Here is a 24,628-nt window from a genome sequence, read left to right as displayed (position 1 = left end):
AGAAAGCATGCCTAAAACTGTCAATTTTGGTATTAGTGGTGATTATGGACCATATCGACAATTCTCCAAGTGTTTGAAGGTATGCCTTTATGTCATTCATTTCATTTTTATTTTTGTAGGTCTTTGTACTTCTTTATATGAAAATCACCATTTTAGTTTGTATGTGTTTTCTTTATATGAAAGTACACTTCTGAATTCATGTTTTTATTATATTCGGGTGTATTTGGGGCTCTCTAGCTTCCCATCTTCACATTGCTCGGTGTTTGAGAAAAAATATCTCGGCAGCACTGTTTATTTTGATGGATTTTAGAAAATAGTTTGTTTGATCTGTAACAGGTCTAATATTCTTCTCCAATACCATTTGAAATTTGGTTATACTACTACGTTGTTTAATTTATTGTTTGGTTTGTAACAGGTCTAATATTCTTCTCCAATACCATTTGAAATTTGGTTATACTGCTACATTGTTTAATTTACTGTTTGGTTTATTGCTTACTAAACTTAGAAACAACCTCCTCGAAATTGAAAAACCTTCCTCACAAAAAAAAAAAATTTCGTCGCATAAAAAAAACCTTTCTTCCCCGTCCAAAACCTTCCTCACTTCTATAAAAAAAAATAAGTAAAAAAGAAACGTCATCACACCCGAAATTTTCATCACAGTTTGAAGAAGAGATTTAGTTCTGAGTTTCAACTAACATCATTTATCTTCTCTCTTGATCACAACTTTAAGAACTAACAAGAGGAAAAATTTGCCAGGTGTGAAATCTCATTGTATTCGAAAATAGTTTGGACTATTGACAGCTTTGATTCAAGATTTTGTAATGATATGATGACTGTAATTGATGATATATCTCATCATGATTTTCATTTTTTGTGTTGTTTCAGTGATTTATTATTTTGGTTTTTGTAGAAAAAAGGATTGTTATACGAGTTATCAATTAAGTTCAAGAGGTGGGTTTTCTTGGTCTGATTTTTCTGGGAAGATCAACCTCTTCTTTGTCACCATGTATTCATGCCTATCAACCTATCATGTCTTCCTATTCTATCAAGTAAGATGTCTTCATTGTTTTCTTATCTCTTCATGGTTAATTCATTTTTTTTTTATATTAGGTTTTACATGCGATCGCGTTGTCATTGGATGACACCCATTTTAATAGTTGTTGAGAATGTATGTCAGATCCAAGTAAAACTCTTATTAGTTTTGTGTTTGTATATTTCACTATTTACAATTTTATGATTGGTTTGAGAAAAAAAAATATCTCGAAACTAGGATTTTTTTTTTTTTTTTTTTTTTGTTAATGTCCACATAAGTAACTCATTAAGTTAATTTGGATGGCAAACCCATTTAGAATCACCACATTGTTAAAATTGAAAAGTTGGATGCACAAAGTGTTAACAAAAAAGCTGGTTGCCCACTATGTGAAATTGGCCATAGTTTGATGCCCAGAAATTCATTTTTTTTTCTTTAGGAAATGGTTGAATCTAATATTAATGATTCATTTTGCATTTTTTAAGTGTTTTACCACTGGCGAGAATAGTTGATGAACACGGATGGAAATTTATTTCAGGCAATATTCTTACAAATCATGGAATCCTATGGGATCTTATACAAGGAGGACTTGAGAATGCTCAAATATCATGGGAAGCTTAAACTCATTTGACATGAAGGAACCTTCAATGTTTTTAATAAAAAGAGTGGTATTGTTGCTCTTTTCATTGAAACTATGTTCTTGAACACAAGTGAGAACAGTAAGATTTTGTTTTAATGTAATATAGAGCTACAACAAAGGTATATTAAGTTTGCTTAAGGTTGAAAGGCGTTGTTCCTCTGGCAGCAGCAATAATCAGAAATATGTCAGGAGCAGTTTTTTTTTGGTTGAAAATGTAATGACTTTAGAAACTTTTGTTGCAAGTCTTCAGGATTGCACGTTTTTTTTTTTCAATTGAACAAAGAATTGTCTATCTAATGGTGATCATATTGTAATGTTTCCTATCAGTTTTGTTTATTGTGTAGACAGATTCAAAGTCTTAAGGTTCTGTGTCATTCTACTTATTATGTAAATTTGATTTTGAAAATTAGTGATATTGGACCATCATAGATAATACGTACAAACATTTTCCATGCTCTATTTCATTATTTAAAAAGGTAATGGCCTTCATCCTCCTATTCCACTCATAGGTATTTGCATTTTATTTATTTTACTCTGCAATACTACATACTTCACACATTGCAGTCAAATTTTCAGAGTTCCTGACAAAGATTGATAGGCATTTTGGAAAGGAGCTGGAGAATGAGCCCAAGTTTTTGAACAATGGTGATGCAGGGTTTGTTAAGATGATTCTACTAAACTAATGGTGGTCAAAACTTTCTCCTTCAACAAAGAGGGCCCACGAAATGGGAAAGTGGTGGCGTCCCTATACTTTTTAAATAACCATGAGTCAGCCTATTCTCCTGACTCATTATTCTTCTTTATAGATTTCGTTACTTTTAGTTAGCTATTGTCGGAAACTCTTGGCATTTTTTCGATAACCTAGAGCGCATATTTATCCCGCAGATCGGGCTGTCTCAAATCTTAGTCATTAGGCAAGGAAGTAGAATAAATGCGAGAACAAGAACACTAAGATTGAAGGAAGGATTAAATGAGCAGAACTAGGATCAACAAATATAGATAGCATAATAAAGCCGTTAATGGCAGAGTCCATAACGCATGATTAACGTGTAAATTGAGCGTTCCAAGCATTTAAGATTTTTATGTCCACTCAAAATTTGACATGGCTGATCATCTGGAAGTATTCTTGCCACTTTAGCATCCATATTCCATAATATTAAGGCAGGAGGATTAAGAAAAAATGGGAGAAATAACTGTCGATAAAAAAGAGAAACAACCTGTGAGAAAAAAAATTAAATAGTAAGAGTCCCAATTAACTATGTTTCTCTTTTGAAGAGTCCTAATTTAGTTTCCTAATCTATAATAATAAATATTACAGGCACAAAGAGATTCCTTTATATACTAATCTTCAAATCAGGAGAAAAAAGCTGCGAGCAATTCTTGAACTTCTAAGTATCCCATACTCTCGAATTCTTTCTACAAGTCTTCTTTCAGCGAGAGACTCTCCTCAAATAAGGAGATTCCTTTATATACTCATCTTCAAATCGGAGAAAAAAATCACGACCAATTCTTGAACTTCTAAGTGTTCTTTCTCTGAGTCTTCTTTCAATACCTCCCAAGATATATAGAAAGCACCATCTCGAAGTTCTTTTAGTAACTTCACAAATAATGATGAACGACATTTTCTCTTTCATAACAACATGATTTTGAGTTCTTTTTACTAGGTAGCTATGTCTACAAGAAAGCGAGATGCACCTTCAGATACTTGAAAGTGTATTTAATCAAAAGAGTTTATATTATACTAAGGAAGAAATCAAACTTTTGACAACTCAAATTGTCAATACATGGTCAAATTTCAAAGATAATATTTTTCGGGATGACCTCAAAAATAATTAACTAGAAAATTGGAAATTGGATCTGCATTGCGTTAACTAATCTCAAAATAATAATTAATATAAAATCGAAAACCGAATGTAAAATGTATTGAACTATCTTTAAAGAACAATTAATGGGAACATCGAACTAACTTCAAAAAACAATTAACGGGAAATCATGAACTGGATGAAAATGCATTGAACTAACCTCAAAAATAATTAACAGGAAATCAGAAATTGAATGCAAATACATCGAACTAACCCCAATGAATAATTAATGAAAAATTGGAAACTGGAGGCAAATGTATCGAAACAATTAACGAAAAATCGGAAACTGGATACAACAACATTTAACTAATCTCAAAAAATAATTAACGGGAAATCAGAAACTGAATGCAAATGTATTGAACTAACCTCGAAATATAGTTGTATTATATGTAGTTGAAATGTCTACACAAATATAGTTTTGCATTTAAAATAATGTTTACCACATATTTATTCGTATGATTGGGAATGCCTAGCTATTCAACTAGGTGCAATATGATTTTCGCCTCATTTGGCATTCTCAAAAAAACTTTGATCAAACGCCTATCATTAAAAAACAAAAAAAAAAAGTCGAAAGGGTTCTTTATTTTTATAGGTGGGGTTTTCACGTTGCAAGATTGATATAATATTTATATCTCATAGCTATGTATAGTTGTAAATATTTTTCAAAACCCGTTCGTAGGACGGGTTCGAAAACTAGTATATATAATAGCAGTCCCTTTTCGTGGCCTATGAGGGTGTCCACGTACGCAAATTTTAAGTACCCTGTTTACTCACTATAAATCAGGATGGATTAAGAAAAAAAAACGGAGAAAAAACTGGTGAACACATTAAAAAGTCAGCAAAACCCACCGAATCTTTGTTTCGGCTCATTTTCCGGATGAAATCCAAATGAACAGAAAAATAGGATTTTAATATGAAAAATACAACTCTCTCTCCCCTCAATTGAGGAAACTAATTACTATAAATCAGCATACTAAAGCCCTTCGTCTTCTCCGAACCCTTATGTTTGGCTTTGTCCGAAATATCTCTGCCAATCCTTAAAAATGAACCCTACCCTCTTCACTCTTCAATTCACTGAGCCAACTCCAATTACCCACCCCTATTATTCAAAGGAAAAAAAAATCCAACATGCTCTAGCAATCCCTTCGTCAGGTATGAAAAACAGTTATGGTTTTTCTGAGTTACATCCTCCGCTAATAAAAAAAATTCGATTGGGCAGTCGAGGAAGAAGACGAGGTTGCCGAACCAATTAAGGCAGTAAACTTGATTTTTCACACTTGAGTGAGTGAATGGGAGATGTATGAAACCAGACACGGAGCTAATGCCAATACTGGCTTTCCATACCGGAAGTACAAACACCACAAGGCCAAAGATTACCAAACCCATTATCCAAGTGAGATTTTCGAACAAATATCAACGTTAATGATTTGTCTAAGTTTCTGAGTCCAATTGGATCACCAACAAAGCGAGTGTTGATTATTGAAAAAGTATTTTGCATAAAATATTATTTCGATTCTAACCCTTTTGTGCACTGCACAACAATGGAAGTTGGCGCTCAATTTGGAAAATTGAGTTCAAGGATGATTTGTGGCATAGGACGTCTTGGTACAACCTGAATATACAATCTCCCTTACCCTCTTCATGGCACAGGACCTTTTACTGTAAATCATTCAATAGTGTTACTATAAAAGAGTCACCAACTGAATCAGCAGCTTCTTCAAGAGCCAAGGCGACAGAAGCTGTCAAGGCTCCTATAGAAAGATGGTTTTCAGAAGATCTAACACTGAGCAAAACTAACCTTCAGTGATGCAGACTTATCTCTTCAGAATCCACATCTGAATCCCCGTAGAAGCAGAGGAATCTGGATCTATCCGATTGCTTCATATGAATCATACAAAGCAGCTGAGGCATCCGAAACGGGAGAATAGGATAGTACACTCCTTTTTCCAGGAAGGAAGAACGAGGCCTTTTCAGCCTGACTCGATGAAGAGGGGATTTATATAGTGTCTCAAAAGTAAAAGCTCGGGTAGCTTTCAGACAGCCAGCCATTTGTTAATTAACAGGTAAGGGTTTTCAATCGTATATCAAAGTGAGAATAGTGGTGCAGCCTGCATCCGATGACTGCAATGTTTAAGTGATCCTTGAACCGTGCCTGTGACATTTGATAGGCAAGATGTGAGAAACAAAAATGATTTATAGTTTACTATTTTTGCATTCATTCATATTGCAGGTTTCTCTATCCCATATACCTGCTCATTTGTGTGGCTGCTGCAGCTGTCATTGAGTCTTTTCCTGATTTCTCTCGGGATAAGTATGCTCCAAATTTGACATCCCTGACTATGACGGTGAGGTTTTCCTAGATTTTTAAGATATTTCTTTTGAACCCAATATATAGTTGCTTATTGTTTCACTCTTTGTGGAAACAGGCTGCTAAGGTCGTCAGACATGTTGTTCTTGGTCTCATACTAGCTGCCTCCCATTGCCGGACTTTCTCATTGATCCATGATTACTCTGCACCTTTGGAGGCTTACAAGCATTTAGAGCACCATGAAGATGTTGGAGTTGGTTAGTACCCTGTTAGCTATGAAAGTTAAAGCTTTTGCTACCAGATAAAATTTGGAAGTACCAATATTAACTGTTTCCGACCAAATATATGTTTTGCAGCTTCCATGGTATGTGTTGGAAGTGTGTGGCATCGCTTTCCATCAGCTTTTTTCGTTCCGGAGTATGTGGGTGAAGTTCGATGGCTAGATGATGGGTTCAGGGGGCTCCTTCCTTTGCCTTTCAATGCTACCTTGGGTGGGTCTGTTGCAGCACCACCTTATTTTAACAATAAGAACATAGCTTCTGATGAGCAATATGTAAACGCTTATCTCAACCAATTCAATTTCTTATAGTATTGTGCTCAAGGTAACATATCATCTATCCTTATTAAACTTTATTCACAGCTTAGGGAGCAAATTTTAAGGTTCTAATCATTTGGATTTATTCAATAAGGTAAATTATTCTATTATTCTATTATTGGTTTCCTTATTTTTTGAATTATGTTTGTTATAAACTCTTTTGAAGCAAATCTGTTATTTTGCTATTGTATTGTGAATTATAATCTAGATTTTGATCTTGGGGTATCTTTGAATTTTTTAGATTTTGACATGTGATTTGATCAAAGGAAGGACTTGCTTGCATTATGCTGTTTAGGGTTTCCATCATAGAAGGGTAAGTGAGTTGTATTGCATAATTTGGTATGTCTAGACTGTTGTGTCATTCTAATAGTCACAATATCGTGCAATTTGCTATTCCTTAAATAATTAACTACGTACTCTGCTTGGTACTTCTAACATTTTTTTTATGTTAAAGTTGGAATACACATTATACAATAATTACATCTTAATAGAGAGCAATATCATCCTGTCACTAAAATAAAGAGTTCAGTCCATCTAATTCACACTCTGTGTACAAATGAATGAACAATCTTTCTCTTCTATTGATTTTTTTTTGTTTTCATCTAAGGCTTCATATTCTTCAAGTTAAAGTTCGAATTATTCATTCAATTTACTTTGATGTCTACCTGCTACTTATTTCAAATTTTGTCTTCTTTGATACCCATTTTGAAGTATGCTTTCAAAAGGTGCGAGGATGTAAACGTTGAACTACATACACTGGATTTGTTGATAAAGTTCAAGTTGATTAGTATGTATGTATACCAATAGTGTTAATAACAGTGAACACTCATCGATTCTAGAAGTGGCGTTTCTTTATGGCCAATAGGACACGGAAAAATTTGCATGAATCCTTTTAACTTAGAATTTCACCAATTTTACCAAATGCAATTAGAAATACTTCTACAAATATTTTTTGATCAATCAAGAAAATTAAGTAAAACCCATCTTCATCAAGAAATAGCAGATCGATACTGAAGGTTTGAAGAGAAGTTTGGTGCGTATGTCACCAAGAGGATCATTTTTTTTTTTGTCTTTCAATTAATTATGTTATATTTATTTGATATTGTTGTAATCACTTGAATTAAAATTTGGAACAAGTAGAGTCTGTAATGCTCTGTCTCATAATATCCTACTTTGATCAAAGTCTTGCTACCAAGAATGGCACTAAACGGTGTGGTTATTTACTATGCAAGTTATTGTAAAGGTTTGAAACCTTCCAACAATCAATATGGATGGTCACCACACTTTTAAGAATGGGATACTGAATTCAAATGCTTTGAATAAACCGTGGGTTTGCCTTATAATACAATTTTTTTTGCATCTCTTTTAGTTTTACTTAATGTGTGAGAATGCTCTCAGGAGAGCATGACCTTACGTCATCTCATGATGGATTTGTAAAAATGTGAGTAATGACTATATTTACAGCTTTTGTGAATTTTATGCTCAAATTTTTTTTAGGCCACGCAGGGATAGTTTTTAGCGTTTGGTATTTGGTTTCATCAATGGGCTATATTGAAAGACAATCTAAGTAAATGGAATCTTTACCTTGCAGTGTTAGAAGGTACTTTCCCTATGACTATATTTGACTCTCACGGTTTATATATCTGTATTTTGTTGCATTGAATTAAAATCTTAAAATGCATTTATCTATGACCCGAATTATTTAAAATGCTATTTTTCATTACTTGAAACTAATTATATGCACTGATGTCGGAAATCATGTGGAATGATTGTTTTTGACTGTTGGTCAGTGGTCATGGTTTATACTACACACGTCAGCAGAAATCGGAATGTTTCCTATATATTTTCTTAACCAAAAATGAGGCCCCTATTTGTAAACCCTTTGTTTCAACCAAAAAATTCACACACTACAGAAAACTGATTCAATCAAAATTCTTATCATAATAATTTTGTATGTTCTCCACTCGAACTTTTTTGGAAAACAACATTATAGCATGAAAGCCAACACAATCACTTTAAGAAAAAAAAAATTAGTAACATTATAACTAAAATTATTCAAATTATAAAATTAGATTAAAAAAAAAAATACATACTCATTCAATTGGCTTCTCATACTTAGAACCAACTTTTGAGTTTCACTATTTATATATCGAGACCACGTTTTAATCAAACACATAAATCCTTTATCCGTTATCAAAACATACTTATTTTTGCCGGCCGGATATCTTTTGGACAATTAAAAAACATCATAAATTTACAAGCACAATCCCTACAAAACAAAAAAATTGAGACAAATACATTACTAAAAAATAAAAAAAATCAACTTACTCTTCCATTGAGAAAAATATTACAAGAATACCTATAAAACAATAAAAAAAAATACATAAAATCAACTTACTCTTCGTTCTATACACATGCATTTATATTAATCAAACATAACTAGAAAGATAAACTTATTGCCATAACCAATTATACTACTCTATTAAAAATGGAATGATAATTACGTGTATGACTTTCTGTAGTAAAAGTTTAAGCAATTATGATAATTATGTTGTAAAAGTTTAGACTGATTATGAATACTATATTTTAAGCAATTATAGTTCAATACATGCGTAATCCAGGTTAACCCATGGCCAAAAGGACATACATTTGGAATCATGAAGCCAAGTATACGTCTATATGTCTGCTGCTAGAATTAGAAATGAATTTCAGATAACATGCATGCTTAATAAAGAAGAATATTAGTAAGCCCATGTGAGACTAAATGCTTGATATATACACCATAACAATAAGTTAATTAAATTTGCATTTTTAGCTATTTTGGTGCGGTATATCCAAAACAGCGTAGTTTGGTGTCAAATTTTTGATGTCTGGGCTGAAGTTGTTTGGTAAAAAAATTTAGTGTTTTTCAAATCTTACCATTAAAGATGCTCTTAGGCAGGTGTTAAGAATACCATTATGAGATGGAAGAGTTTAAAATTTTAAATAATTGAATCTGAGGTTGAGGGTCCTAAACATAAACAAAAGTACTTCATGGGTTAGTATGATGTTAGAAAAGATTGTTTCCATTGCAACGACCATAATTTTGTAGTAATTCCCACACAATATAAGGGGAATTGATATTCTTAACAAAGAATAAAGAATATACATATTTTGGAGCTTAATAGGTTACAAGGGGCAATTTAACGCTCCCGACCACATAAGTGGAACTTTGAACATTGATTCGGTTGATTACCATTTAAAATTATATTCGTATGATTGGGAATGCCTAGCTATTCAACTAGGTGCAATATGATCTTCATCTAATTTGGCATTCTCAAAAAAACTTCAATCAAATGCCTATTATTAAAAAAACAAAAAAAAGTTGAAGGGATTTTTTTTTATGGTGAGTGGGGTTTTCACATTGCAAGATCAATATAATATTTATATCTCATAATTCTGTATAGTTGCAAATATTTTCTAAAATAATATATAATATATAACGGCACCCGTTCATAGGACGGGTCCGAAAACTAGTTGCTTCAAATGCTTCTCTACGCTTTTGGGTTTCCACCTAAGTGAATGAAACACCTTCGCAGCACACCAGACTAGCAACAAGGAAGAAACAATCACAGTGATTAGCATCACATTTCCCATTTTAGTTCGAACCAAAAGCAGGGACCTTAGTAGCAGTTATGATAGACTGAAGCTCAGATGGAGATCGTTTATAGAACTTTTTTTGAAATGTTTCTGTCCACTAATTCACCACAACTGTTTTCTAATGTAAGGACCACGTTTTCTAAACTTTCTTTGCTCATTTTCTGAGTGAGACAAACCTGTCTTTTCCAAAAGCCTTAAGGCCCCACGTAGGGATGTGCATCTTGCCCGACACCAAAAAAAAAACACCCCGCACCAACCCTGACTACAAAATCTGAACCCGAACCGAAACCAAAATACATAAGGTAGAGTTTGGTTACACTCTAAACCCGAACCGACCTGAGACCTATCCGATAATTTAGCTCTAAACCCGTTAAAATATTTAATAAGCCGGAAACTGAACTCGAACCCGAACCCGAACTCCAAATCCGATTTCAATTGCCTACTATTAATTCCATGAAAAAGAATGAGTTAGATAAATATTTGGATAATGATCTCATTCATGTTTAGAATGATGAGTTATTTAATGTATTGGATTATGGAAAAATTTATGTTGGGACTTTCAATTTTTTTAGCAATTGCATGTGATCTAATATGTGTTATATGTCTATATTTTGTTTTGAGTCCATCGATTTTTAGAACATATGAAAAAAATTATGTCCAAGTATAAGTGATAGTTACTTCTAAGTTTATTAGAAGTTTTAGTTTGTTTGAAAGATTGGTGAATAGCTAAAGAAAGAATAAAATGTAGATATATATTTTAAATGAGTTTTTTTAGAGTGATCTTAGACATATCCATAGAAACACTCCCGTACCCTATAACTATCTTAAATTTTTGCCATACCCAATAACTGACATCCAATAATGTACCCAAATTAATTTGGGATATTTCGGCAAAAAGATTTAAAACAATAATCTAAACACCTTTAAGAGAGCGTGCCCGACTTAGCCGTTTTAACTTCAGCCGCCAGAACATAGAAGCGTGGGCGAGCTAGCCGTGCAACTCGCTTTTCTCCTTAGCCCATTCGCCATCTGTCCTTTTTAGCTGCCTAATTCTATGCGGCGTCCGTCCGGGTTTTCCCTCCAAACAGCACTCAACACCTACCTCTCCTAGCCATCTCCTCAACTTAAGCCGCCTGTTCACCTAATCTAAACACCTTTAAGAGTCAACAATCATCATCATCATCACAAGTCAAAAGAAAAGAAATCATTACTCAGAAAGCAAATTGGTTCTTATCCAATCAAATCATTTCAATCAGTAATGCTTTTTCTCTTCTTATCGACTAAACCCCCAACCATTTGCTTAACTTCTTCTTCCAATCGTACCAATTTCTCCGTTTTTCAATCGTACCCAATTTCTCCTTTTTCAATCGCTAACCCATCGGACCAATTCCTCCTTTTTCCAATCGCTGAGAAGCAGCAGCAGAAGAAAACACTCTTTATTTACTACTAATAAGAGTAAGAGGTAAGATGCCTCTTTATTTACTTTTTATTATTTCATTGATTCTTCCATGTTTGTCAATTGCAAATGTCATTTTTTTCCCCTTAATTCGTTTTTTAATTGAGTTGGGTTCGAAAATTGGATCAAACCAATGTTTTTAATTTTGTTAGCTAACTTCATGGATTGGATCAATCTCGTGTAGAAGAGAAGACTCCATCTACAAGTCCACTGACCTGTTAAAACCCACCATACTCCAATCCAAGTTCTGCCCAACCTGTTGGGTTCCACTCTCAATAATGTTGTTGATGAGGAAGCCACCCTCTGATTATTGATGTAGTCGTTTCGTTTTTGCGACACATTCCCCCGCTGTCCATTTCCAAAACGTTATATCTGAGGTTGATGTGAACCTGGAAATTAATTGTAGTTTGGAGATGGTGCCCTCTGCCTGTCGAACCCTAACCTGCTGCTGAATTTTTACACTCTAGGCTTAAATGTTACACACTCTAGATGCATCAAATGCACATCGTTGCCCCAATAAAGCCACTACTTTCATCCCAGTTTTTTAGCCTATCTCACAAGATAAGCCTTTGGTTTGATAGGGAGGGTTATATATGAGTTTAAGAGGATGAGAGTGACTTTGGTGTTTGACGGAGGGGGTCATGGAAACGATAGGGATATCGAGGACAAGGTCACAGGAGCTGCAGTCGTAGTAGAAGCCCTTGCCATGTTCCCAACATGCATCACATATAGTTAGTACTCTTTCTAGGTAGGAGGGTCGCTTCGAGGTAAGGTAGTAAGCTTTGTTGGAGTCAATGGGTGGGTAATAAAGCTTGCAAGTGGGCTGGTAGCTTGGGAGGATGAGGGCGTGGTTGGGATCTGCATTTTGGTTAATATGTTGGTGTATTTGAGAGCATTGGATATGGAGGATATAATTGTCAGCCTTGCAAGTGTTTAAAAAAAGGGGAAAACATATCTTATGAAGTTTCCTATGTATTTTGATATTTGAAACGTCTCCTTCTCTGCCAAGCTTTTATTCATTTTAATTGAATTAGATTATGTACATGTCACACCTTGCTATATAGGAAACTTCTGTAGTCACCTTTGTCGCAATATGGTATAGTGCCAATTGTCCCAAACAAACAACAAAAATGTTGATAAGTATTAAAGTAACGCCAGTGTCATACCATATGTGGTATAAGTGTCCAAGAAGTATTACTGAAATAGCCATATTAAAATTGTCCATGGATCACGGACACATTGGGAACATCGAAGTATATGGGTATCAAGTGTCGCTGAGAGATTATCCTCCCTTTGATCTGTCCGGATTATTTTATTGAAGAAATCTGGCAATTCCAAAGTGTACAAGAATATAAGTTTGGAGAAGGCTGCTGGATGTTGGGGAGCTCTAATGGATGTTCATGGCTGAAATGTTCAATGGATTGGTCATATTTTAGCTTCCCAATCCCTTTCTGTTTCTCTTAGATAGAGATGAACACAACGGAGACCTTGATCCCTTGAATCTATATGTTCTCACAAGATGGTTGAATCTAACATGTTAGCTTCAAGTTGATTTCTTTTTCTTCAAGGTCACCAAATATTTGTATTAATCAAGAAAAGCAAAATTCAGTTAAATCCTTAGGCGTGCAACTGTGCAAGTTTACCATACTGTTACTAGCAATGTCGATAGACCCTAAGAGCTGACAATTTTGACCCACCCTTATATTTTTCCATATTGCATACTCCGCATTATTAATTCTGGTTGGGAATAACCTTCATCTTAACAAGGGGCGATAAATTACAGTTAATATCTGTATTGATTGACCCTCTGTTCTTCTACGTTGTCCTAGCTTCTCAACTCCGACCCATCCTTCTCAACGTCCACCATCGAAAATTTTCTGAAAGCGAGTTTATATAGAATATTATTAAAATACTTACGCACTGTAGCATTCTCAGGAAATTTGTAGAAGTTACTCTTCACAAACGAAAGTTACTGAAGTAGAATTCGTTACTCTTAAATAATTTGATCATAAGGAGATTTAATTTCAGTTTCCATTTGCATAGTACCCACCTTAGGAGCCACTTATCTTCAGGCACATCTACGTTCTATTGTCGTCGAAGAATTTCTAATGCAATAATCTTAGATAAAGGTTGTTGTTCTGTATTTACAAGTCGATCAGGGGATGCAATGCTTGATTATGAAAACATCATAAGGCTTAGGTAGGCTATAAAAAAATAAAAAGGACTAGCCCGTATTTTTATATTGACTTGCATGTTAAATGTCACTCTCTTCCTGCCGACTTGAACTTAGGTATAGTAAACTACCAGTCGTGTTGTTTGTTGGAAGTCTTTATTTTTAAAATTGTGTAGCAGCCCCTTCCCAGTATATACCTGTTACAATATGAAGTTTGTGGGTTATGGTTGCTTTCATACCCTTTTTGTCTTAAAGGCTTAATGCTTAAGGGTAAGATGTCCCCATTAACTCACTTGATCTCTGGGACTTTAGGACACTCTAGCCTTAACTTTGACTTCCAGTTTTCAGTTTAGAAATAATAGGTGTTAGGGGACTTATTTAGTATTTCAATAGTATTTTTATTCACCTAGCTCAAGTTAATGTCTACGTAGTTATTTACAAACGGTATTCGTTGGTGACACACGAATCCCCCTACTTCACAACTATAATTATATATAATAATAAAATTCAATAAATTCGCTTCTGTCAAAGAGTTTTATAAACAAATTAACTCCGTTGGACCCTGTGCATCAATGCTCAATTATACGTTATCTCTCTCCATTAGTTTATAGTTATGATGATTAGTAATATGGTTAGTTCTGGCTACACTTTTTTTACTAATTTCCAATCCCTTGAACTTACATTAGAGTAAACTACCCGTCATGTTGTTTGTTAGCAGTCTTCATTTTTTTTAAGTGTGTAGCAGCCCCTTCCCAATATATACCTATTACAATGTGACGTTTGTAGGGTTATAGTTGGCATCATACCCTTTTCACCTTAAAGTTTTAACGCTTGAGGCTACGATGTCCCCGTTAACTCGCTTGAAAAGACAAGATACAACTATTATTTCAACATTCCATAGGTACTTCAAGCATTTTCTTTCTATACTGCTTAGATATATATGTATGAAACATATTCATTTCGTCATTTATTAACACTAATTTGAAGTCTTCCGATTACCTAATTTCTACATTGCTAATAGATTGATCACATGTTGTTTTTCTTTCAGTTCTATATCTCACTATATTAGCTAAGTTGCCGACCTTGCTTGCTTTTTGACTTTTTCTTGGATTTCCTTCAAGAATAAGAAGCAATAAGGTTAGACTTTACAACAACTTCAGTCTTTTATTTTCTGATTATCCAATTGTCCAGGACTTATAATTTAATTTACTATCAAAATATGCTATGAAATGATTGTTAAATGTTTATGAAGGTCTTCAGATGTGTTGCTCAGATTGACGTTGCTTTATTATTATTATTATTTTTTAGGTGTACAAGGAATAGGATGATAGTAGACAATTTCGTCTAACTGCTTTAGCATAATTCTCTCCATACGAGTTCCATCAAGCAATTCCTATTTGTACTTTTCGTTCGTGACCCCCTAAAGCAACCTACTTGACATCTATAACTATATACTAAACTATTTATAATAATTAAATTAAATAAATTCACTTTCGTCAAAATGTATTATAAACAAATCAACTTATTTGGACTTTATACATAATTTCTCAAGTATATGTTTTCTTCCTCCATTAGTTTATAATTATCATTATTAGTAATTTGGTTTGCTATGTATATATTTTTTTCATAATATTCAAGCCATTGTGGGATTTCATAACTTTCAACTCTACTAAAGTTTGGGTTCCCGACTACTCTTGACGGTTGTGCGATTGAGGCTTTAAGTAGTTATAACTTTTAAATTGAATTTATGTCTATGAATACAACTGTTGCCCGAGTTGTCTATATCATGTAACGAGTTGTCTATTTCATGTGATGATATATAATCATAATTATTCAACCCAACAATGTATGTCAAGCTATGAAATTTATTGTTTTTCGTTTTTCCAATTATATTTTTTTGCTCCAACTAAATGGTTAGCTACAACGTGTCTATAAACTATAAAGAGGTCTTAACCTTTGTTAACCTACTTTTAACCTTCTTAAATCGTTTCGTTTCATTAATAATTGCCCATCCTCTGTGTTAAATGGTATTATTATCGCCAATATAAGTTTCCAACTGATATAGTCTATTCAATATCGTTACTTCGTATGAAAATATTTAAGGAATGTTTATGTTTGATAAATGAACATATTAAACTCTAACAAACAATGATATCTTCCAGGGTGTACTACCAATATCTGTTATTTATTTGTTACACTCAAGAGGATTTCCCTAGAAACTGAAAATCATGAGGTCAATGCTAGCAGATTAAGCTTGACATGACCATTGTGGCCAGTAATATTTTTCACTCAAGTTTTGAATGCTTAGGAATTAACACAGACATTGTACACCAACAGTCACCAGTCAATATGGTTTGTGGCAAACGTTTGGAATGTCCACGTGCGCCTATGTTGATGTATTTAGCTCCTTCTCTACATCATCCATAACTGGTTCATTATTTCATAGTCAATTTCACTCTGCTGTTAGTAGTAGATAGCTATTGCTTTCGCAGTTTTGTCTACCTTTATTAGAAACATTATTCTTTCGCTTACCTGTTTTTAAGTACAAGACTCAAGATTGTCAGTGTAACAGAAGGTAGCAAAAGAGTTCCACAAAGAAAACTTATTGACAACTTACAGTCTTCTTATACTAGCTATACTAGCTAAGTGGAACGTGTATCAAGGTGTTTAGATGTGTTCCTCAGACTGATGTCGATTTGTTTTTTATGGTTTTTGTAGGTGTAAAAGGAAAGGGATGATAGTAGAGGATTTTGTCTCACTACTCCAGCTCAAATTTCTTGATACAACTTTCATCAATAATTTCCTGTTTGTAGGTAGTCCCCAACTATCTTCGTATTTTTCTTTAAATATGATGTTATATTTCTATGCTATTATGTTATCGTATCACTTTAAACACTGTTAGGCGTTATGATTTGTTCTCCCGTACAAGCAGCTTCTATCGTTATTCATTTGTTTTTCATTGTATCTAACCCCATACACATTTCAACATCCTCCGTATTACACGGCTTACATGCATGTATATTGAATACACTGGATAGGCAGTCATACAATAATTGTTGCTTTATTACTTAAACTGTTTGTTAGCAGGTCTAAACATGCTGTCAATGTTTGATAATGTCTCTGGCGCTTTTATATAACTTGCGAATTTTATCAACATTGTATTTTTTGTTGTCTATAGTACTCACAATTAGTTACTCATCATTTAACTTTATTTTATCATCATTACAGACATGCTGGCATATGATCTTTGGCCCCTGCATTTTGGCCCATTTTGATTTATTAAGATCACTAATAGCAGCTTAATGAAAGTTCATGCGATGAATTACGCCTTTTATAAATAATGGGGTTCTATTGACTTGAATGTCTACTTCATCTACAATATATTAGTTTTATAGTTGAAGTCTTCACAATAGGATTGTATCTGACTAATCTACTCATATTTAACTCTTTTAGGTGGTTCCACATGAAGGCTACAATTGGTTGTCCACTATTATTTGGATTTTTCTAACAAAGTACCAAGGACTGATCACGCTTTGCTGGTATTCCATAGGTATTTTTTTTTTAAATGTTAATATATCTTAAATTATTTGTGCAATTAATTTTTGTTACATATTAAAATTAAATTATTGTTACATCGTTAAGGTTGACATAAGATTGGAAAAACTATTCGTGTTTTAATTCTGTATAACCTAATATTATCTATTTTGTATATAGTTTAATATAGCTACAACGTATTATTTGTCAAACTTACTTAGGTTAACCCTATTTCTTATAATCGTTCCCCCTCTAATTTTGTTATTTTTTTTTATTTGTTTCATTAACTATTCACAAGGCTATACCTTGATCAATTTATTAATTTAAGTTATATAATGATAATATTTATCAATTTGGATTGGCATTGCAGTTAGAAATATGTTATTTTGTATTTAGCTTCAATGGGTAACCTGCCTATTAGCTTAGCACAAAATTAACTCCTTCTGACCTTAACTCCAAATCATATAAATATTTTTCAGAAAATTTTATTGGTTGGAGTTAGACGCATTACCTGGTCCATTTCGGCATACACATGGTAATTTGTTACTTAAAATTTTGTTGTGTTATCTGTCTTGCTTCAATCTTAACTTCATAGTCTCCATGACTATTTTTTCTAATCAGTTAACAATACGAGCTTCATACATAGGCTGAGTATGTGATAATTGTACTTGATGGCATAGTATTGACTTTAACTATATTAGAACATAGCTCATTATATCCTGTTAGGACAACAATAATTTCTTAAAGTTGATCAACATCTAAACACCTTTAAAGAGGCGCACCCGAGCTGCCAAGCTTAGTTTTAGCCGCCATCACATAGAGGCGTGGGCGAGCTAGCCGTACACCGCGCTTTTATCCTAACCCGATTCACCATCTGTCCTTTTTAGCCTCCTAAGCCTATCCGGCGTCCGTCCGGGTTTTCCTCCAATCGCAATGCAACTCCTGCTTTCTCAACTCCAAGCCAGCGTCCGCAACTTCCACCGCTTTCTTCACCCTATCAAAAACAGAGAAACGAACAACAGCTGCAGGTTTTTCTTCCAGATCCAAAAATTCCGTCTGGTTTTTCTTCTCAACAGATTCAAACAAAAAAACCCAAAGAAGCAAAAAGACATTAATTCATTAAATTCACAAGAAAAAAAGTGTATTAAAATAACCCTCTCTCTTCATCAAATTCTAACATTGTCAGTTCAAAGAATATCTTAAGCCATATTGTCCTATATTATCGAAGCCATATTGAAGAATCGAAAGCGAAGCACAACTGGTGATACTAATGGCAGCTGAACGCATACTGTCTTCTTTGTGAATCAGGTATGTTTCAAATTTTCATATTGGGTTTGATGTGAAAAAGCTTTGTTGAACTTGGAAATTGAAATGAACAAATATCTGATTTCATTGTTGGTATGCAGTTGATTTATTTTGCACTATATGGAGGAGATGGGTCCTGAAAATGTTGATTGAAGGATTAGTACAGTTCAACCTGTTCCTACTAATGCACTTTTCACCCCCATCTCATCATCTATCTACCAACAAAGTCATCACTTTCAAACCATTCAACCCAAACTTACATTTCTCATCGTTTCTAAATACCAATCAAAGGCCCAATAGAAGAGAAGTAACACTCTCTGCTTCACCTACTACAGTTGAAGCTATTGAAGATGTAGAACAGATAGTACGCTTCGAAAAGAGGTATTCACTCTATCCCTCTTTGTTTGTCATTTTTTTCCCACTTATTTGTTTAATATTTACTTATTTAGGCATTTTGTTTAATAAAAGAAAAGATGTATTTTGATGGATTATTGCATACAAGGAAAACCACTATCTTCGTTTATGATATGGAAAACCCCAAATAAGCAAACTCCTTAGTTCTCGCCTCTATTCTTCGCAACGAATATATTTGTTTGTTTGTTTGTTTGTTTGAAGGACTTGCTGTTTGAGATTAGCTATATTTTCATTACCATCATGTTTGTAGTATTTAGGGATTGAGTGCTTGATTTGGATTCAAGAACCTGAGAATGTAATTTTTTTATTACATAAAGTTAAGGTATAAAGAAATTGTTTTGTTTTCTTTTTAGTGCTTCAACTATTAAGTTTCTCGGCAAAAAACATTTGATTGCTGTCATGATTGTTTATATATCTTAATCGGTTTTGTCTCGACAATCCAAAACGCCATCCATATTGGCATCCTTAACCATGTACAAGCCTCCACACAAGTTACCCTTCACTTAATCTGCACTCAATCCGATACATACAATATATATCGACTTCCATTTAATTGGATTCGATTGGTTTATTTGTTGCTCATATGTCTAATTTTTATTGTATATTGGTAACTTTAAAGCATTAAAGCTTTGGAACAATTCATTATTAAGCATCGACAGCATTATGTAGTTTTCAATAACACAACTGAGCAAGAAAGGGACAACATTGCATCCGAAGTCACTTCTTAAATTGCTCCATGAATTAAGAAAAGGTATTTGTTCTTTATAATCCTAAAATTATTAGTTAATGAACAATATAGTACGATACACGATGGATATTTCTGTTTCAATTTTATTCGTTAATCCCAATACTTTTTTCTCATTTTTTAAGTCAGCCTCATTTCAATATCGATATTCCCAGTAACCTTGAAGATTCAAATTTACATATTGAACAGCATCTGTTGTATGCACACCCCCCAAATCAGTCTCATAAGGAGTTTCGTTCTTGGGTGTTTATCCTAATTACCATTGAAGCTAAATTGTGTAGTTGAAATGTTTATGAAATCTATTTTATATTTTGTCAATTCCCAACATTGCAGGGTGGTAGCAATAGGACAATAAATTCAACTATATATTAATTGAACCAGCGATGCTGTTTTGCACTAAGGTAGGTGAAACATACTTGCTTCTTGATTCATTAATTAGTACTCTGAATTCTTACCAATTACATTAGGATTTATGTTTGCCAACGTATTTTTATAAGGGATTATAGTTTATATTTGCAACTTGATAATCTCTAACCAACTCTGTCTCAACTGGTTTGTCCAGTTGAATATATGTAAGGTTTCCAAAAGGGTTTGCACCGGCTAATCTACACATGACTCATACATATGCTATATACCCAACCCATGATGCCGGATGAGTTGTTTATCTACACAATGAAGTTTCTGGTCACAATATACAATTATATATATGGGTTGTCCCATATAACCCCTGCTGTTGATAAAGTATGACTCTGACACCAACCTAGAGGTGTTTGCTACACTGAAATGAGTAAAATATTTCTAATGTGTACAAGAGATTTAATCATGTTTATTTAGAAGCCAACTCTTATGAATGACATAATCAGGCTGAAATCTTCAAGTTTCAACCTACATAGTGGCTCTATCTACAAGAATCTTGAATTTCCCTCTTAATAGATTGTACCCCGGTGTATCTGCTCTACAAATCTAGGTTGAGAATATGCACCATTTGCTCTTCGCTGAACATCAAGAGCTTCTAGAACTTCTAGCTGATGAAAAACATTCCTGCCCCATATTAACTCAGTTTCTCCCAATTAATTGTATTGACGCGGATCACGAACCAGTATCTCTATATAGAATTTACTCAACATTATACATGGAACAAGTCCTTAAGCCAATCGCGCCCGATAAGAAGCCACCTAAAAGTCATTATCGCGGCAATTGCAAATTGTCTTTTAATTTTGGTATGATCCTATATGCTTTATTTTTCATCAAATTTAAAAAGCTATCATTGCAAATACTAACAGTTGTCTTTTTTAATCATGACCAAGCAATGTCAAAAAGCAGGGGAAGAACTCACGATTCTAAGGACATTGTATGTCCCGGGGCTATTTCACTAGGGTACCTTGAGGTTAGTAAAAACATTTGAAGACATTGTATTTGTCCCGGGGCTATGTCACAATTCTAAGGACATTGTATGTGTTGGGCTGTTTAAATTTTTTTTGCCAAGTGCTTATATTGTAATACTGGTTTGGAGACACTGGTTGTTAATTATCAGGTTTAAACAATATTTATGTTGTAACCTCTGGTCTATCTCTTTTGCACTTAGACATGAAGTGATGCTGAGTTGTTGACTATTTGAAACACATGTAACCTTCAGGATATCCCCATGTCACTTGGTCGTGTTTAGCATGAAATTTTTCTTGATATGCTCTTGGTTCAGTTCTGCTTTTGACCTTCAGAATGTAGAGACCTTCACTATGACAGTAAACAGTCTCTTTATACACTGTGTGGAATGTCTCAATCTCTGTGGTGGGTCTGGCGACTGGTAGATGTTGTTAAGGCACCATGATAATAGGATATCATTATGGCATCATTTCATTGTAGTTAAGTTTATGATTGATGGGTTGATTGAATCGTAAAATTCCAGACTGCATAGCACTCCCAGGGTATGACAAACTCCAGTACAAGTTTGAAAGATAGTTATGTAGTTTGTCCATAAGTTATTGCTGTATTTGAGTAATCAATTTGCTTTGCATTATTGGTGGTCAACTTTCATTTTAATCAATATGAATTATGAATTACAAATTAGCAACTCATATGCTAAACTGATCTCATTTAAAACAGGCTTGCATTGCCAATAAAAAAAAAATGAAATTAGCAGTAATTAGTTCATTTGTGTACTATTTTCATATGTAAATTTGGTTCAATGTTTGTAGTTGCCTCCATTTTTCGCAGGTTGTTGTGGCAGCACTCATGACATGGTTGGACTGGCTCATTTTTGGGAAGGCGGTGTTTACTCTAAAGCTATTGATGGATTTGAACTGCCACTGCAGTTTGGTATTTCAGTACTGGTAGTTGCCTACCCATGTGCACTGGGTTCAGCTACCCCAACAGCTGTCATGATTTCCACATGAATAGGTGCTTCCCAAGGCGTTCTCATCAAGGGTAGAAATGCTCTTGAAAAAGCACACAAAGCAAGAAACTGTATCTAATATCTGTTAATAAACATTCAAAACTGTTATATGTAACTTTTTATATCTTCAATTTTGTCTTTGATTCTAAACACATTCTATTGACTAAATGCATAGAAAGATGATTCATTGGATTTCAACACTCTGGCTCCAGGTGAAATGTGTTGTGTTTGAGAAGACTGGAACTTTTCATAGTAGAGAAGTCTTTGGTAGTTAGTACGATGCTGTTTTCAGACATGGCTATTCAAGAATTTTGGGACATGGCTGCTAATGCAGAGATAGTCTCTGTTTCTAGCTACTCTTATCATTACTTGCTTTCTAAGGGAAAGGGGAATAGTTGTTTTGGATTACCATTTATTTGTTTTTATTTTTCTTTAATTTTCAAAGCAAACGGAAGCATCCTGTCGCAAAAGTTATAGTGGCACACGCTAAGAAGCTGCATCAGCAGTATAGGCACGTAAATGTAGTTAAAGACTTTGAGGTGTACCCAGTGTTTGGGGTGGGCGGCATGGTTGGTGAGAAAACGGTATTGGTTGGGAACAAGAGACTCATGAAGGCTCACAACATCCCAGTGAAACCCTGAGGTTCAGGAGTACATGTCCACGTAAATGTAGTTAAAGACTTTTGAGGTGTACCCAGTGTTTGGGGTGGGCGGCATGGTTGGTGAGAAAACGGTATTGGTTGGGAACAAGAGACTCACGAAGGCTCACAACATCCCAGTGAAACCCTGAGGTTCAGGAGTACATGTCAGATAGTGAGCAGCTTGCTCGCATTTGCGTGTTGGTTGCTGTGGATGGCATGGTTTCAGTCATTGATCAGTTAATACGAATTTTATCGTTCTAATTCGTTGATTTTTCTTCCATCACAACTTAACATTCAGTATGTAAGTTAACAAAAAATTCTTAATAAATAATATTCCGACCAAGGACATTATTATGGCCCAAAGATTAGACTTTTGTAAAATACATACATAATTAGAATATTTTGGGGTTTTCACGTTGTTCGTACATTTTTTTTTGAAGATACGTTGTTCGTTTTCACTATCAACTCCACATACGTTCATAAATAGTATTAGATAAATAATAGTTCGGTAAATACGAATTTTATCATTCCAATAAACATTTTCATTAAAAAATTTGACTCAACCACAATTAAATGGGTTAACCAACTTTATTATGGGCTATGTCTAAGATGTACTATATGACCCACATTTGTATATGACCCACGTTAAAAAAAGGCAAATAAAATAAAATAAAAATAATCTGATATAAATATATTGAACAAATAAAAAAAAAAATAACATAGTTCAAGTATAGTTTTGCATTGAAAATAGTCGCAATATCATCTTCGCTTCATTTAACATTTTCACATAATTTCAATCAAAATTCTGTTATTAAACAACAAGCATACATTCAACAAATCTCAACTATGGGCAAAAGTTTGAACTTTTGTAAAAGACATACATAATTAAAAAACTTTAAGCGCAAGTTTATACATACATACATCATTATAACTTAACACTTTAGTATGTAAATGCAAATTTATATATGAACAAAAAAATCTTAATAAATAATACTCTGACCAAGCACACGACTATCTAACAAAAAAAAAAAAACAAGCACACGACTATGGCCCAAAGATTGAACTTTCGTAAAATACATACATAATTAGAAGACTTTGGGATTTTACCGTTGTTCGTACATTTTTTTACCTAGATACGCTGTTCGTTTTCACTATAAACTCTATTTACGTTCATAAATAGTATCAGATAAATAATAATTCGGTTAATACGAATTTTATCATTCCAATAAACATTTTCATAAAAAAGAATTGACTCAACCACAATTAAATGGATTAAACGACTTTATTATGGCCTATGTCTAAAATGAACTATAGCCCTAATATTAAATAAATCTATCTACTAGGCTTTACTTAGACTATTTATTATTTATTCAAGTAGATATCGGATTCGGATGTGAGTGACAAATTTTAGATTTCCTAATTCGGATTAGGATTCCGATTCGGATGCAACTAGGTATGCATCCTTTTCTTCATTTATTCAAGCGGATATCGGATTTGGATACTATTTCATACATTTGCCGAATACGAATTCGGATTCAGATGTGAGTGACAAATTTTAGATTTCCTTATTCGGATTAGGGTTCCTATTCGGATGCAACTAGGTATGCATCCTCTTCTTCAAACCAAATAGTACAACATATTTCCTGAAATTAATTGCGACGTATTTTAAAAATGGGAGTGTGCTTTGAACATAGAGCCCTGTGTTTGCTCAACAAATGAGGAAGAGACTTACAGAGATAACTCTATCAAACTTAAATGGTTATATCAGGTAGAAAATTTGTATGTTACTGAAAAGTAAAAACAGATATCATGCTTAGTCTGCTAATGGACATGAGTCGGATTACATTGCTCAGTCATCCGTGTGTTCCTAGGAGAAGAACAAACATACTACTTAT

The 24,628-nt window shown here is 33.9% G+C and overlaps 1 protein-coding gene and 1 long non-coding RNA gene across 21 annotated transcripts; both read left to right on the top strand.

Annotated features, from left to right (window-relative positions):
- The first annotated feature begins 5,138 nt into the window (after positions 1-5,138).
- LOC147512392 (alpha-1,2-mannosyltransferase ALG9-like) lies at positions 5,139-8,316 on the top strand. 7 transcript variants are annotated; one of them, XR_015214917.1, is made up of 7 exons: positions 5,139-5,595; positions 5,763-5,877; positions 5,959-6,097; positions 6,197-6,393; positions 6,486-6,529; positions 6,677-6,748; positions 7,933-8,316. XR_015214917.1 is itself a non-coding variant. In XM_086595363.1 (6 exons), exons 2-6 carry the CDS (start codon positions 5,872-5,874, stop codon positions 6,681-6,683), a joined length of 393 nt encoding a protein of 130 aa, XP_086451489.1. In that variant the 5' UTR covers positions 5,139-5,595; positions 5,763-5,871; the 3' UTR covers positions 6,684-8,316. The 7 variants fall into 7 exon arrangements, 3 of the variants coding, with proteins under 3 accessions (XP_086451489.1, XP_086451491.1, XP_086451490.1); XR_015214920.1 differs by having other exon boundaries at positions 6,481-6,529; XR_015214919.1 differs by lacking the exon at positions 6,486-6,529 and having other exon boundaries at positions 6,197-6,442; positions 6,702-6,748.
- A 3,007-nt stretch (positions 8,317-11,323) lies between these two features.
- Positions 11,324-22,291, top strand: LOC147512391 (uncharacterized). 14 transcript variants are annotated; one of them, XR_015214906.1, is made up of 10 exons: positions 11,339-11,536; positions 14,752-14,840; positions 16,422-16,516; positions 17,157-17,253; positions 17,717-17,772; positions 18,125-18,545; positions 18,644-18,923; positions 20,035-20,102; positions 21,009-21,088; positions 21,916-22,291. It is a non-coding gene; the product is annotated as an uncharacterized LOC147512391 (long non-coding RNA). The 14 variants fall into 14 exon arrangements; XR_015214907.1 differs by having other exon boundaries at positions 11,339-14,604; positions 18,466-18,545; XR_015214914.1 differs by having other exon boundaries at positions 11,339-14,604; positions 18,442-18,545.
- Positions 22,292-24,628: the final 2,337 nt, after the last annotated feature.

Source organism: Coptis chinensis, chromosome 3 (genome assembly GCF_015680905.1).
Source record: "Coptis chinensis isolate HL-2020 chromosome 3, ASM1568090v1, whole genome shotgun sequence".
In the NCBI taxonomy this organism is placed as follows: Eukaryota; Viridiplantae; Streptophyta; class Magnoliopsida; order Ranunculales; family Ranunculaceae; genus Coptis; species Coptis chinensis.
The sequence above is the reverse complement of the archived record's forward strand: the minus strand, read 5'-3'. Positions and strand labels throughout refer to the sequence as shown.

Excerpts from the sequence above, each read along its gene's own strand:
- LOC147512392 (XM_086595363.1), top strand. Across the intron at positions 6,098-6,196 it reads CCATGAAGATGTTGGAGTTG|CTTCCATGGTATGTGTTGGA; the intron begins GTTAGTACCCTG and ends TATGTTTTGCAG. Across the intron at positions 6,394-6,485 it reads TAGCTTCTGATGAGCAATAT|GGAGCAAATTTTAAGGTTCT; the intron begins GTAAACGCTTAT and ends TTCACAGCTTAG.